At 52.6% G+C, this 13586-nt stretch overlaps 1 protein-coding gene across 1 annotated transcript in view; it reads right to left on the bottom strand.

Annotated features, from left to right (window-relative positions):
* The window catches only part of ITGB5 (integrin subunit beta 5), a 141256-nt gene that overhangs the window by 50159 nt on the left and 77511 nt on the right, over nucleotides 1–13586 (bottom strand). The window contains exons 8-9 of the mRNA XM_075556310.1: nucleotides 12325–12414; nucleotides 3917–4051 (exon numbers count right to left, since the gene is read on the bottom strand). Of these exons, the coding sequence (XP_075412425.1) occupies nucleotides 3917–4051; nucleotides 12325–12414 (225 nt within the window). The remainder of the gene's footprint in view (nucleotides 1–3916; nucleotides 4052–12324; nucleotides 12415–13586) is intronic.

The raw sequence follows: 13586 nt of genomic DNA, 5'->3' as shown, positions 1-13586 counted from the left end.
CAGTTGCTTCCAGTCTTTCTCAGGAGCGACTGTATCTCCCTCCTGGCTCCTGCAGTCTTCTTAGACCAACTTTCTGCCCCTTTTGCTTAAGGCAGTAGCATTGGTTACCATTGCTTGCATCAAGAAGAAGATCTCTTTCACGCTGTTACTGGGGAGAAACACCAGGCCCTCTGACCTTCCTGAGGTCAGCTCACTCTGATGACTGGCTGCTATTTTTCCAGTTGAATAGAAAGAACTGCAGGTGAGGTTGGCTCCACATAAAGGAGCCATTATCTCCGATGTTTCAAAGTATTTCCATTAACGCAAATTATATTTTGTTGTTGTTTGCTTGCTCTTGAAAAGAACACTTTATCCACATGGAAGTGGGAGCCACTGGGAGCTGCCTGGTCCTTTTCTTAAAAGCTAGCAAGGCAAAAGGGAGCCCTGGGAGTAGGTTACGTGTTGGCCTCTCCGAGGGAGACCGGTGAGCCTTTCTACTGCCTTAAGGAGTGACGGTCTCAGAAACCACAGGGACCGTTCCAGCCTGCCCTGCAGGGTCGCTGTGCGTCAGAATCAGCTCAATGGCGGTGACCTGTGGGTGTTGGATCAAGGCACAGGGAGCTCATGATCATTGGGGGAGAGGCTGGGGAAGGAGGGTGGGGAAGGTGGCTCCACTTGAGGAATGGAACCGAAGTGGCTGAACTGTACCTGTCGAGAGGGTTGGACTGGTGTGTGTGCTCCTGCGCACAGGCTCAACACCAAACCATGCCGATGCCCTTTACGCCACGAACATTCCAAACTAAACGCAAGCCGCTAACCCTGAGGATTGCAACCTACTCACGACGCTGACAAACTAATTCTGCTTTCCCTGCACCATGAGATAAACTAGTTTCTCTCGCTTTGTGACCTCCCAGCGTTTAAGTCGGTCTTCCCTGAATTCAACACCAGCCAGTATTAAACCTGAACACATTCCCCACAGGTACCTGTCAGGCCCTCACGGTAGTCTCTCCTCCAGCTATGTTGCTTCTGAACTCTCTTAGAAAGCATGGTTACTCAGCTACAGTCTGCCTCCCCAGGCTGTCATCATCCGTATTATTATTTGTCTGACTCATTGGGATGTCACTGGAAATTGTCAAGAGCTGCCCAAACTCCATGTGTCTTGTATGGCGTGTGTCTGATTAAAGAGGGCTAACTTCACTGTGGCAGTTACATGATCTCCTGTCATCTTGCGAAGGGGTGGAGTCTAGCCTGTCAATCTGGTTGAAGCTTGATGACCTCATTTGGAGCTGTGGCAGAGAAAAATTGCTCACTAGAGGCCAGACGCACTCTCTCTCTGCTTCGTCTTCCTGATGCCAAGCCACGTGGAGCGATGCGGATTGCAGCCAGAGCCCTGGAGCTGGAGGAGCCACACCACCACTGGATCCACAAGACTTTCCTCTCAAGAGGAATTTATGGGCTAGTATCGATGTATGGGCTAATATCGGACTTAAGGACTTGATCTGGGATGGGCTGGAGTGTTTTCTTAATGTACAATTGTTCTTTGATACAAAGTTCTCTCTTATACACACAAGAGTGTCTCTGCTTTGTTTCTCTAGTCCACTCGGACTCACACATTCACTCTCTTGCTTCTGCTGCAATGTGTCTTCAAGTATCCACTAGTTTTCCAAGTTGAAGGCTCCTCGGTTTGGGTGTCCATCATGAACCACTCTGTAGGTTTCTATACACTGCACCAAACGTTCCCCTGCACAGCTACAGAACTCACGTACCTGCGCTGGGATTTTTGGTAATGTATGTTCTGCTCTCATTTTTCTCACGTGCCTCTTTTTAAAACTCTGCAAAGTATCTCAGTGTTTTGTAAAAATTCATCTGGGTTAGGTAATCATCACAATCGACGCGAACAACTGGAAAATTTGGCAACTTTTAAAAAGTAGAATTTTATCGGAAATGCCTCTCTTAAAGAGTTTGCGTTAACTGTAAACTAATATTACTTACTGCTAAATGAGACCGATATCAACCTCAGTTCTGAAAGGTCGGTCAAAAAATATGGCTCACCAGCCTGTGTGATCAAGAGGTGTCGATGGGATCAGGTATCAGGCACCAAAGAACAAAAAATCATATCATTGTGAATGAGGGGGCGTGCGGAGTGGGGACCCAAAGCCCATCTGTAGGCAACTGGACATCCCCTTACAGAAGGGTCGCAGGGAGGAGACGATCCAGTCAGGGTGCAGGGTAGCAATGACGAAGCATACATCTTTCCTCTAGTTCTCAAATGCTTCCTCCCCTCTACGCCACCCCCCCACCATCATGATCCCAATTCTATCTTACAAATCTGGCTAGACCAGAGGATGCACACTGGCACAGATAGGAACTGGAAACACAGGGAATCTAGGACAGATGATCCCTTCAGACCCGTGGTGAGAGTGCTGATACCAGGAGGGTGGAGGGAGGGTGCGGTGGAAAGGGGGAACGATGATAAGGATCTACATATAACCTCCTGCCTGCGGAGCGGACAACAGAAAAGTGGGTGAAGGTAGACATCGGACAGTGTAAGATATGACAAAATAATAATATTTTATAAATTATCAAGGTTTCATAAGGGAGGGAAGACAGTGAGGGAGGGGGAAAATGAGGAGCTGATACCAAGGGCTCAAGTAGAAAGCAAATGCTTTGAGAATGATGAGGACAAGAAATGTACAGATGTGCTCGACACAATGGATGGATGGATGGATGGATTGTGATAAGAGCTGTACAAATCGCGAATAAAATGATTTTTTAAAAAGATAGTGGTACTTGGAAACAACAACAAAAAAGACCCACCCTCGTTAACCAAAGGTTGGCAGTCTAAATCCACCCAGAGATGCCTAGGGAGACAGCTCCACTGATCTTCCTCCAAAAAGCCCGAGAACTTCCTCCACTGAGAACCTCGGGGAGCATCGTTTGGTCTTAGCACGTGAGGTCACCCCAGCCAGGAAGGATAAAACAGCAGACTGGGAGAGGAGATGGGAGAGAATCCCAGGAAACCACTGGTGTGATCTAACTGGCCACGCAACCTATACCTAGAACCCAGGGCCCTCGGCTTCCACCCACCCTGCCCATTGTGAGAGCTCAAGATGCCTAGAGATTGGACTCTTTATTTTAAGGTCCTTATAATTTTTCCCACTTCCTACCTGATTATTTTAAGAGCAGAAAAGAATTTTCCTTTACTGATTTTTCTATCTTCTAAGCAATGAAACTGATAACCAGGCAAGTCAAGGATTGATCTAATGGTCTTCCTCTGGTAGCAGTGATCCCCAGTTCTCCCTCAGGACTTGGCCTGCCTCTGCCCCTGCATTCCTTCCCACACATCCTCCCTCCTCCCTGCGCCCACGCTCAGAGCCTTGGTTTGGGGCACAGGTGTGCATCTGAGCGGACTATGTTTCTTCTCCATTTAATTTTGTTTACTTGACTTGGGCCAGGCACGAGTGCCCTCCATTGCTATAGAGTCTTCTAGTCCAGTTCATCAACTCAGACGAGATGGGTGATTTTATTCATGTTTCACAGAAAGGGAAAGTACGGTTCACATTATTCACGACCACAGAGCAAGCTAGACACCTGGAAGGAGAGGCAGACCACTCCCTCGGATTCCCAGCCTGAACTCTTGGACCCGATGACATCCCTGTCAAGTTGAGATGATGATGGTTTAAAGACCCAGGGAGAATGCCAACTCCAGGAAGCCTGAGGTAGCAGGGCACCGAGGTCTGTCTACTGACTAGAGCTTTCTAACAAGTCCACCTTGAAGACTCCACACAGAGTAGACTTACGAGATTCCTCCAGGACACAGAGGTGGATGGGAGGGTGCAAACTCCAGGGGGTTTTCATAAGTCATAATGCATCATAACGAAGGATGGTGACGGCCAGTGTCAACAAGCGCTCCGACAGACTGAGGAGGGGGACTTACCGTATCCCCGATTTTCAGGCCCTCGCACTTCCTCTGACCGGGGTAGGACACACCGTCTTGGCAGGTGGCGGTGAAGAAGAGGTTGAGATCCTCAGGCTGGTCCCAGACTGACAGCTCCACTTTTGACCGGATACTCTGAGCAGAGAGAAACAATGAAGCCCGAGTCATTTAGTAAGGGAGACAGCTATGATGCACTCTACCCTGCCTTTCCGATGTCCCCTTGGCCTCCTGCAATGACCACAGCCCACACCCCATCCCCACCCCAGCATCCTGGCCTGAGGTCCCCCTGTGGGATCAAGCTCGGAGGAGGGGCTAACAGTCCGCATCTAGCGGCTGTCTCTTGCACGTATTGCCACCCACTCTCCCCCTGCTTGCCCCTGCAGACTCATCTCTGCCCCGCCCTTGGCTTCAGACACACAACTCCTCACAGTTGGCCGTGTGTTCGCCAGCCTTTGGGCCAACAAATTACCCATCTAAATAGAATTACAAACGGAGTGGATATAATCAGGGCTTTTGGAATGCTGGTACAGTTCTGGTTTTTAAATGCTGTTTGTTTTGAATTTGAGCACCAGACACGCAAGTATATGCCGTTCGCGAAAGGCCATTCTAATGTGCGTAATTTTCTGCACGTTTGTTCCAAAAAATTACCATTGGGAATCTTCTCGGGAGGGTTTTGAAGATAAGGTCACTTTGGAGATTGGGGCCAAATGAAGAAATTAGCTTGTTTTTAGAAGCCAGATTTCACCAAAGCAAATCAACATATCCCCACAGACGAGACATGCCGCGTGGTGGGATGCTCACATCCCGAGGGGCACATGCCACCTCAGACCAACAGATGTCCCTTCCGACGACTCCCATCTCGCCTCTCAAATACACCCCAAGGAACATGGCCGCTGAGCAGAACCGCCGCCAGAGTTGCCTCTCGTTCTTGTGAATCTTCTGTGAGCTCTCTCTGCTGAGCACGTAGTGTTAAATGAGGAGAAGCGAGATATGCAGCCCCCACGTATTAACAGCTCGTTGAAAAGACTTAAAAAAAATCTCTCCTACAGCAACAACTTTCCCAAGCGCTCCTACAGCTCTAAAAATACAACTCCCCTTCAGTTCACTCCCCTTCTGGTGCCAGCCTTCCCTGGCCGAGGTGGGGAGAGCCAGACGGGCCACCTGCAGCCCGCACTCTCCCACGGGCCCTGGTTAATTATTCTCAAATCTGCTTTCCCCAGTGGCGCGTGGATCCCCAAGGCCAGATCCTGTTTCTCTCTGGACACTCAGTACGAGCTCTGACTGACTGGATGGACCTGTACACGGAAGGTTGTGTGTTTTTACACAACCGCATGGTTGTCAGTTCCAAGGGCTAAGGGGCTTAGGTCTGGTAGACAAAACTGAAAAATATTAATTGTAAAATCAAGGTAATATATATATTTTAAATGTCTGCCACGGCGGGGGAGTCAGAGTGAGGAAGACATAACATGACACAGTCTCTCGGGCGGGAGCTAGGCAGATTGGGGCTCTGCAAAGTCACTTGGGAATCAAGCCCTGGTCGCAACTCGATGCCCACGACAGCCGCCCTGCAGGGTGGCACTGCCCCCCGTGAGTGTCTGAGGCTGACTGTTTACAGGAGTCGAAAGCTTCACCTTCTCCGGGTGATTTCAGACTGCTGACCTTGCAGCGAGCAGCCCAATGCATAACCACTATGCCACTTGGGAAGTCCATGAAATGTGGGGGTGATGTGGTTCACGAAGGAGTCCCTGAATGGAGTCGGGGCTCACACACTCAGCGGCTAACAGAAAGGTCAGAGGTTCCAGCCCACCCAGAGGCACTCTAGAAGAATGGTCCAGTCATCTCTGGCCAAGCAATCGGTCATCGAGAACCCAGGGCTGCCCAGTCCGACGCTGGCACACGCGGGTCACCATGAGCTGGAGTCAGCTTGACGGCCACAGGCCGAGAGGCTCCCAAACAGGAGGGCCGTCAGCACTCCACACCCAGACGGGCTGCAGTCGCCACCTGGAAGGGGCCGGGGAGGGGGGCTTACCGAGGAATGAGAGAGCTAAGTGGACTGTCTAGAGCGGGTCCCTACCCTCTGAGGATAGTGAGATGACAAGAGCGTCGTGTGTTCGATTCAGGCCATCAGACCCGCAGGCTGTGTCCTCCTCTTTCAGGCGATCAGACCCGGAGGCAGCATAAAGACATGCCTAAGACAGGATGAGTGGCAGCCAGAGTGGACATCGTTCAGTTGGAACCGCTCATTCTGTGGAAGCCGGAGCCAAGGCCAAAGCAAAGGCCTCATCAAGGGCTCTCCCCTTTGCCGGAGGCAGGAGCAGATGCAGGCTCCTGGATCGCTCCCCAAGGCACTTTCCAATCCCCATTCCCAAACCCCCTTTTCAAGAACTGGCGCTCGTCTGGCCTGTCAGCCTAGCCAGGCTGTAAGGGTCCGGCTCTCCCAGAGGACAAGCTCCTCGAGGGCAGGGCGGTTCAGTCTTCTTCGCCCAGAGAAACGTGACTTGGAAATAAAGCATTGCCATTGGTCGCGTTGCCTGACCTACATTAGGCCTTTGGGGATGGGGAGGGTGTGTGTCGGAGAAATGAATGAAGCACGAGGGATACCAGGGATTCAGACCACGCGCCTCTTAGACACGGAGACGCCCGTGAGAGGCACCCGAGCTTCGAGGAACTCCTACCACGTTTGCCCCTGAAGATAATCGTGTGACTTGTCCTCGGAAGAGGAGACGGTGTCGAGGACGCCAGTAGTTTGGAGGCTGGGAACAGTTCAGGCTGGGTCACATCTGGAATTGCTTCCAGGCGGCCAGCTGTGGTGCGGGCGTGCGCAGACTGGACGGCCACAACACAAAGAGAAGCATGTGCCCCGCCGGGGAGAGAGGCAGCGCGGCCTCTGATGTCACTTTCCTGCCACTTCCCCGGCCCCACTCCCAGAGGCCCCGAGGTGGCTCGCCGATCCCTACGCACCCTCTCAACGCCACAGGAGGAGGACAGACTGGGCCCTGTGGCTGAGCCTGGAAGAGAAGCTCCCAGCAGCACGTTGGGTCAAGACGCCACACTGCGGAGCTCCCTGAGGGTGGCTGGGCGAAGGCTCACAGCAAGGAATCCAGCAGCCAAAGCTTGATTGATAAGTTAAAGCCAAGAGGGGAGATTTCACACTCCGAAATTTGCAAACCAACAGAGTGGACAAGACAATAAATTACATCCGCCTGGTCTGTTTTGTTCCCTCCTCAGCCAAGCCAAATAGCACAGCCAATCCATCTGTTACACAGACGCCGACCTAAACCGTTTCCGAATGCCTCCGCCAGCCCTTTGCCAGCAGGCCAGGGAAGGTAGACGGCAAGCCGCCCATTGAGTCAGCTGGTCCGTGAGGCATCACGAAGCCCCACCACAAGCCGCCTCCATGGCCAGGGACACAGAGGCACGGCAAAGCAGAGGATCATCAGAGGGGGCCAGAGCTTCTCCCTCCGGATCACGAGCTCTGTGTGTCACCACAGGGAAAGTGCCAGGTGGCTGTGGCCCAGCCCTGGGCCACCCGCTTGACGGAACAACAGCGGCCAGCAAAACAGGCACGAATCAAGACAGCACTCCAACATGCCCTAAAGGGCAAGTTTCACTAAGTGGACCCGCTCTCGATTCCCTCCCAGGCCCACATGTCTGCATTTAATGATTTCTCTGAAATTTCCACGGGAAGGGCAGGGCAGGAACAAGGAATTCCTAATACTAGGAATTACATGCATTTCTCGCCCACATGGGTTGAACCCTATACCTGTGGATGGGGTCCCAGGTGGGGCAGGGCTGTCTGTTATGGGAATGGTGTCGCCCTAGTGTAGCGGCGTCTACATCGACTCCTGTCGGAGTGCAAAGTTGTTGGAAGGCAGGTCGGATGAGTCCCTGTACTCAGCGACCCCCTGTGCATCACCCGCACAGCCACGCCGGCGTGGGGGCCCCTCGTTGCCGTCACTGGGTCAGTCCATCTCCCTCAGAGCCTTCTCCGTCACCGCCCATCTGCCTGATCAAACATGACACCCTTCGCCAGGGCCTGGGCCCTCCTGGGTGCTGTAAGGGACAGTGTAGACAGATAAGGAGGTTGGGGATGTAGAAGCCAAGGAGAGAGGAAGGCTGAGAGAAGCCCTCCCCCCCACACCCAACCCCCGGCGTCCACAGGGAGATTTCTAGGACCGGAGCTCTGATTTCAAACGTCTAGCCTCAGAAACTATGAGGAAGGCAATCTGTGCCCCTTAAAGCCGCCCACTTGTAGGATTTTGGTTAGATTATGAGTGAAGGGATGGCATCTAGCCTGTCAATCATTGTATAGCCAATGAGACCTCTGTGTGGGCATGGTCTTCCCCTAAGGATTCTGGGAACTCCAGTATTTCCTCCTTGGAGGCAGGAGACACACACTCTTTCTGCTTGCTCCCTGAGAGATACTCCATTGACAAGACACATGGTGCTACGCTGTTAGACCCTGGGACCTGGGAACTGGAGGAGCCACGTGGGGACCCCTGCCAGCAATGGGATGCTTCTACCACAACTGGATCCACACGACTTCCCACCCACTGGCATGTGATCTTCCTGCATTTGGTGTCATTGCATGTGTTTCATGAGTCTGAAGAGACGTTATGGATCAGTATTGGACATATGGGCTATTATCGGACTTCTGGATTTGATCTGGACTGGGCTGGGATGTTTTCTGAATATTAAAACTGCTCTTGTATATAAAGCTCTTTCTTCTACACATGAGTGTCTATGAATTTGTCTCTGTAGTCTACTCAGACTACTACACATCTCCATAAATCTATTTCTAACTGTTTCCACTGAATTTGAAAAGTCACTGCTGAAAGTCTTCCACTAACATCTACTCATCCCTCCCGGCAAAGAGGCCCCTGTCTGCTCCCCTCCCACCCAGAGGATGCTGCTCCTTCCTACTCCTCGATCCCAGGCTCCCGGATTTCGACTAAGAAAGCAAACACAGATAAGGAATCCCATGCAGGACCAAGGCCTTGAATGCCTGAGGAGGAAAGCGCACTAGTGAGGTCGCTCTGTGAGGTCCCCTCCGACCTGGGAGCCTTGTGCTGCCCTGACGTCCAGCACGGGCGTGCAGAGCCAGCCACCTCATTGGGCTGGCCGGGCAGGATGGGGCCTTCACCATGAAATGCTTTTGGGGGGCATTTCGGAGTCCTAACTGCTGCCTGGAGGAGTCTGAATTCCTTAGGTGACCTGAGGATGGAGACACTGGGAGGAGGTCCTTCCCCAGAAGCCCAGGAGAAGGTCCTCACCCCCACCCCTCACCCCACAAAGTCAAGGGTGAGAGGCACATAGCCAGGCCTTCCTCAATGGCCCTGGCCTGTCTTGGACTGAGGCAAGCGCTGCTTTCCTGCCGGGAGGATGGCCCCCACCAAAGCCCTGGCCTGCATGAGGGAAGGGCAGAGCAGCACAGGGCACGGGTGCCGGGTCACTCTGGTTTCTTTAGTTCCAGGTCCAGAGCTTGAGGCCCATGAGGTCGAGAGTGAGAAGTGGCTCTTGGGAAGAAGCAACAGGCATCTATCATATCATGCCCCGGGCCCTCCATGCAGGCGCCCTCCTGGAGTGCCCCCTCACCCCTCCGTCTGTCCTCACAGTCCAGCTGCTGTGCCACGGAGCAGGCACACACCGTCCGTCTTGTCCTGAAGCTGCCAACCAAGTGAACGCCCATGGGAATCGGAAAAGCACGGAAGCACACCGTTCATCTCTGAGCCTGTCTCCCTGGGCTCGGCGGGGCTGAGAGGATCAAGGTCAGGGCTGAGCAAAGAGCAAGCTGGGAGAAGCGGGGTGTGGGGCTGCCGAGGTGAAAGGGGTCTTTGGATTCCCTCAACAAGAAGTTCCACAATGAGGCGAAATCAGAGAACCTGTGAGCGAAAGACAGCTTTAGTTGCCACCCCCCACCGAAACATGAAGGTGGGAGATGGGGAGGCAGAAGGACAGAGGGGGAAGATGGGCCAAACAACAATCTAAAATGTCCCACTGTTGCCCAGTCCACCCCAGGTGACCAAGCGCGGAGCTGGCTCCCACCAAACGTGAGAGTTCCCCAAGGGGAGGGCTCCCCAAGGGGAGTGCACTAATTGGGCTCCAGCCCCAGCAGAACGGCATTTTGCACCTCAAAGCAGGGCCACACCAGCTAGCAGAGAGGCAACTAAGTCCACATGGAAGAAGCACGCCAGCCTGTGTGACCATGAGGTGTCGATGGGATCACATATGAGGCATCAAAGACCCAGAACAAAAAATCATATCATTGTGAATGGGGTGTGTGTGTGTGTGTGTGTGTGTGTGTGTGTGTGTGTGTGTGTGTGGAGTGGAGACCCAAAGCCCATTTGTTGGCCACTGAACATGCCCTTGCAGAAGGGTCTCAGGGAGGAGACAACCAGTCAGAGTGTGATGTAGCAACAATGAAACATACAACTTTCCTCTAATTCCTAAATGCTTCCTCTCTCCCACTATCATGATTCCAATTCTACATTACAAATCTGGCTAGACCAGAGGATATACATGGGTACAGATAGGAACTGGAAGCAAGGGAATCCGGGGCAGATGATCCCTTCAAGATCAGTGGTGAGAGTGGTGATATTTTGGGAGGGTGGAGGGAAGGTGGGGTAGAAAGTAGGAACCGATTACAAGGATCTACATATAACTCCCTCCCTGGGGGGCTGACACCAGAAAAGTGGGTGAAGGGTGACATCCGACAGTGTAAGACATGACAAAATAATTATAGTTTTATAAATTATCAAGGGGGAGGCTGGGAGGGGAAAAATGAGGAGCTGATACCAAGGGCTCAAGTGGAAGGAAAATGTTTTGAGAATGATGATGGCAACAAATGTACAAATGTGTTTGACACAATGGATGGATGTCTGGATTGTGATAAGACTTGTACGAGCCCCCAATAATATGATTTAAAAACAAAGACAGTGCCACACCAGCAGACTGACAAAGTCAAGGCTGGGCAGGACAGGGTTCCAAAATAGACCTCTGTAAATGAGTCCCTACATGGAAAGCAAGATCATTTTTTTACACACATGTCTTGTGCAGTGGTTCATCAGGTTCCCAGGTTAGTCTCTCAAAGTCTACTTAGCATATATTTACACGGGTTTAAGCTCGGCTGCTCTGCAATAACGGATGGAGTCCAAAGTCAAATGTGGGCTTCTCCTCGACCCTGGGAGCCGGAACCACACTGGGGTTTAGCAGGGAGGGGGAGGCTGATGAGAAACTGCCAAACGATCAGGCCAGGAGGACGGCACAGGTCCATCCCAAGAGTGCTGTCTGCCAGGTCCCGGGGCGGAGTGCTTGGGCAGTGCTGTGTTCCATTGTGCCCGGTGGTCAGTTCAACAGGAGTGGGCGACGGGCGTTAGACTGGCACAGAGCGTGACAAACCCGCTCAGGGTCCCTCTGGAAGGACCTGACACCTTTCTGATCCCGCGTGTATAGACACATGGCTTAGAGAGGAGACCCCTCATTGCTGATTCGTCTCAAAAGAAATTGTCTTGCCTTTTTTTTGTTCCTCCCTTAAATTGAAATGTAATTTCTGGGCAGTAACCAGAGTGATCTCTTTAGTACAGAGAGTTGGAAGATACAAAATCAGTCAAAACCAAAAACGCCAACCCCAGACCTTCTGAGTGGCTGACAGCGGAGGCCTTTGGTAGATGAGGAGGGGCTGTGGCTGGCCCCAGGGGCTCAGGGTCCGGGAACAGGCGGCTATTGAGGATCTGGCCCATGATCAAGGGCAACATGCCTGAAGGGCCCTACGGCGCCACAGTGAAGGGCCTTGGGAGGTACAGCCACCCTGCAGCATGGCCAGCTCAGCATCGGGGTGCAGACAAAAATGGGATATAAGAATTGGAGCAGACCGCTCAGGGTCCAGTAGCAGACAGGCAGCAAGGAGGCTGGGGTGCTGATGTGGGCCATGCTGCAGCCTGTCCGCTGTCTGGTAAGGGCAGTTCACCGTGCGTACTTGTCATCATTCTCGTTCTGCTGGGGTGACCGATGCAGCTCACAGGAACAGAGAGGCAGGGTCGACCAAGGTCACTGAAAGCAACCAGAGCTGCTCTGATGGGACTGTGGGTGATCCCAGCAGTCAGAGTGCAGAGGTGCCCGGAGACCACCAGCCCGACAGGTCCATTCCTGGAGGCACTTGCATCAGACAGGCCAGGTTCGAGGTGAGGAGGGGAAAAGGGGGAGGGGAGTGGGTGAGGGAAGCATCAAGCAAATGGCCTTCTCCACCCGGAACCTGAGCGATGAGGTTCTGAGAAGGGGCCAAACAGCCAGGTGCACCAACGCATGTGCACCAAATGCCACATCAGCTCCCGATGCCTCAGTGGGAGAAGAGAGGGATGGTGGTGTCGGGCGAGGGGAGAGAGGTATTGAGGAAGAAATCAGTGACTCACATTGTACGCGTTGATAATCAGTTGAATGATATTTTTGGAGTCTCCATGTAGAATCTCCACTGTTGTTCCAGGTATCAGGGCTGTAAAATTCTTGGAGGGAAACAAACAAAGAAACGATAAATCCATTTTGCTTCTCCACACCCTCCAGGAGAGAATATTGCTATACCGAGCCCGGCCAGGAAGGAGGTCCAAGAGCTAGGCAAAGGAGCTCCAAAGAGCTCATGGAAAGGTGAGTTTAAAAGATAACGTCATTTCCCCCCACAAGCTTTTTCAAACTCCCTTGTCTTCTCCCAGTCTTGTCACACCACATGCAGGAGAAGACAGCGAGGACTGTCCCAGGGAGCAGTGTGCTGAAGAATGCCCTGCCGGCGGACAGTATCTGAACCTGAGGCCTGGCGGGATCTCCTTCCCGGAGAGCCCTAGCTTCCCGCTGGTGCGCCACAGACAACCGGCAGCAATCCCTTCTTTTAGGTGTAGCGGTTACCAGCTGGACTGCGATCCGCTTGGTCAGCAGTTCAAAACCATCAGCAGGTCCGCAGGAGAAAGACTGGGCTTTCTACTCGCGTAGACCGTGACAGACTCAGAAATGCACAGGGGCCCGCCCAGTCAGCACTGACCCGATGGCAGTGAGGCAGATCCGCAGACGCCTCGTGGTTTTCTTGCCATTTCCTCCCGGGTCTATAAAGCTAGTCCAAGACTCCACTTCGTGTCCCCTCCACCCACCTCCCATGAGGGAATGTCCCCAAGGGTCTCAAGTATAACCTTTTTTTTTCTTAAGAGCGACATGAACAGTGCCCTCCTAAGGACCTCTGGGTATTCTGAACGAATTCTGTGGCAAAGAAGGTAGCCCTGAGTTCTTGTCTCGATTCGTTCATGCATATGAACACCAGGGCATGCCAGATGCCTCCACAAACATGCACCACCCCACATGCACGCCTGCCTCGGAGGGATGGGATACTACCTGAGCAAGGCGTGCTTTGCTGTCAGTTAAGCTAAGGGGACTGTTTTCCTCCGTGAAACATCTGGCGGCATACCCAGTACAGTCTGTGGACCGGCTCCCTCCAGGACCGCTTTGGTAAGGCCTGCAGTTGGATCTGGCTCTCTGCCACACAGGATGCGGTCACCCTGAGTGGGAATTGACTCAACGGTAGCTGGCCATTTCCCACTAAACAAGCATACCCACATTCTCCTCTCTCTGTTTTCATCTTTTAAACGGATTCCGACTAAAAGAGCTCAAGGAGATGCAAGCAGCATTGTAGCGA

This window comes from Tenrec ecaudatus, chromosome 8, assembly GCF_050624435.1.
Source record: "Tenrec ecaudatus isolate mTenEca1 chromosome 8, mTenEca1.hap1, whole genome shotgun sequence".
Lineage (NCBI taxonomy): Eukaryota > Metazoa > Chordata > Mammalia > Afrosoricida > Tenrecidae > Tenrec > Tenrec ecaudatus.
This window is presented reverse-complemented; position numbering and strand designations above follow the sequence as displayed.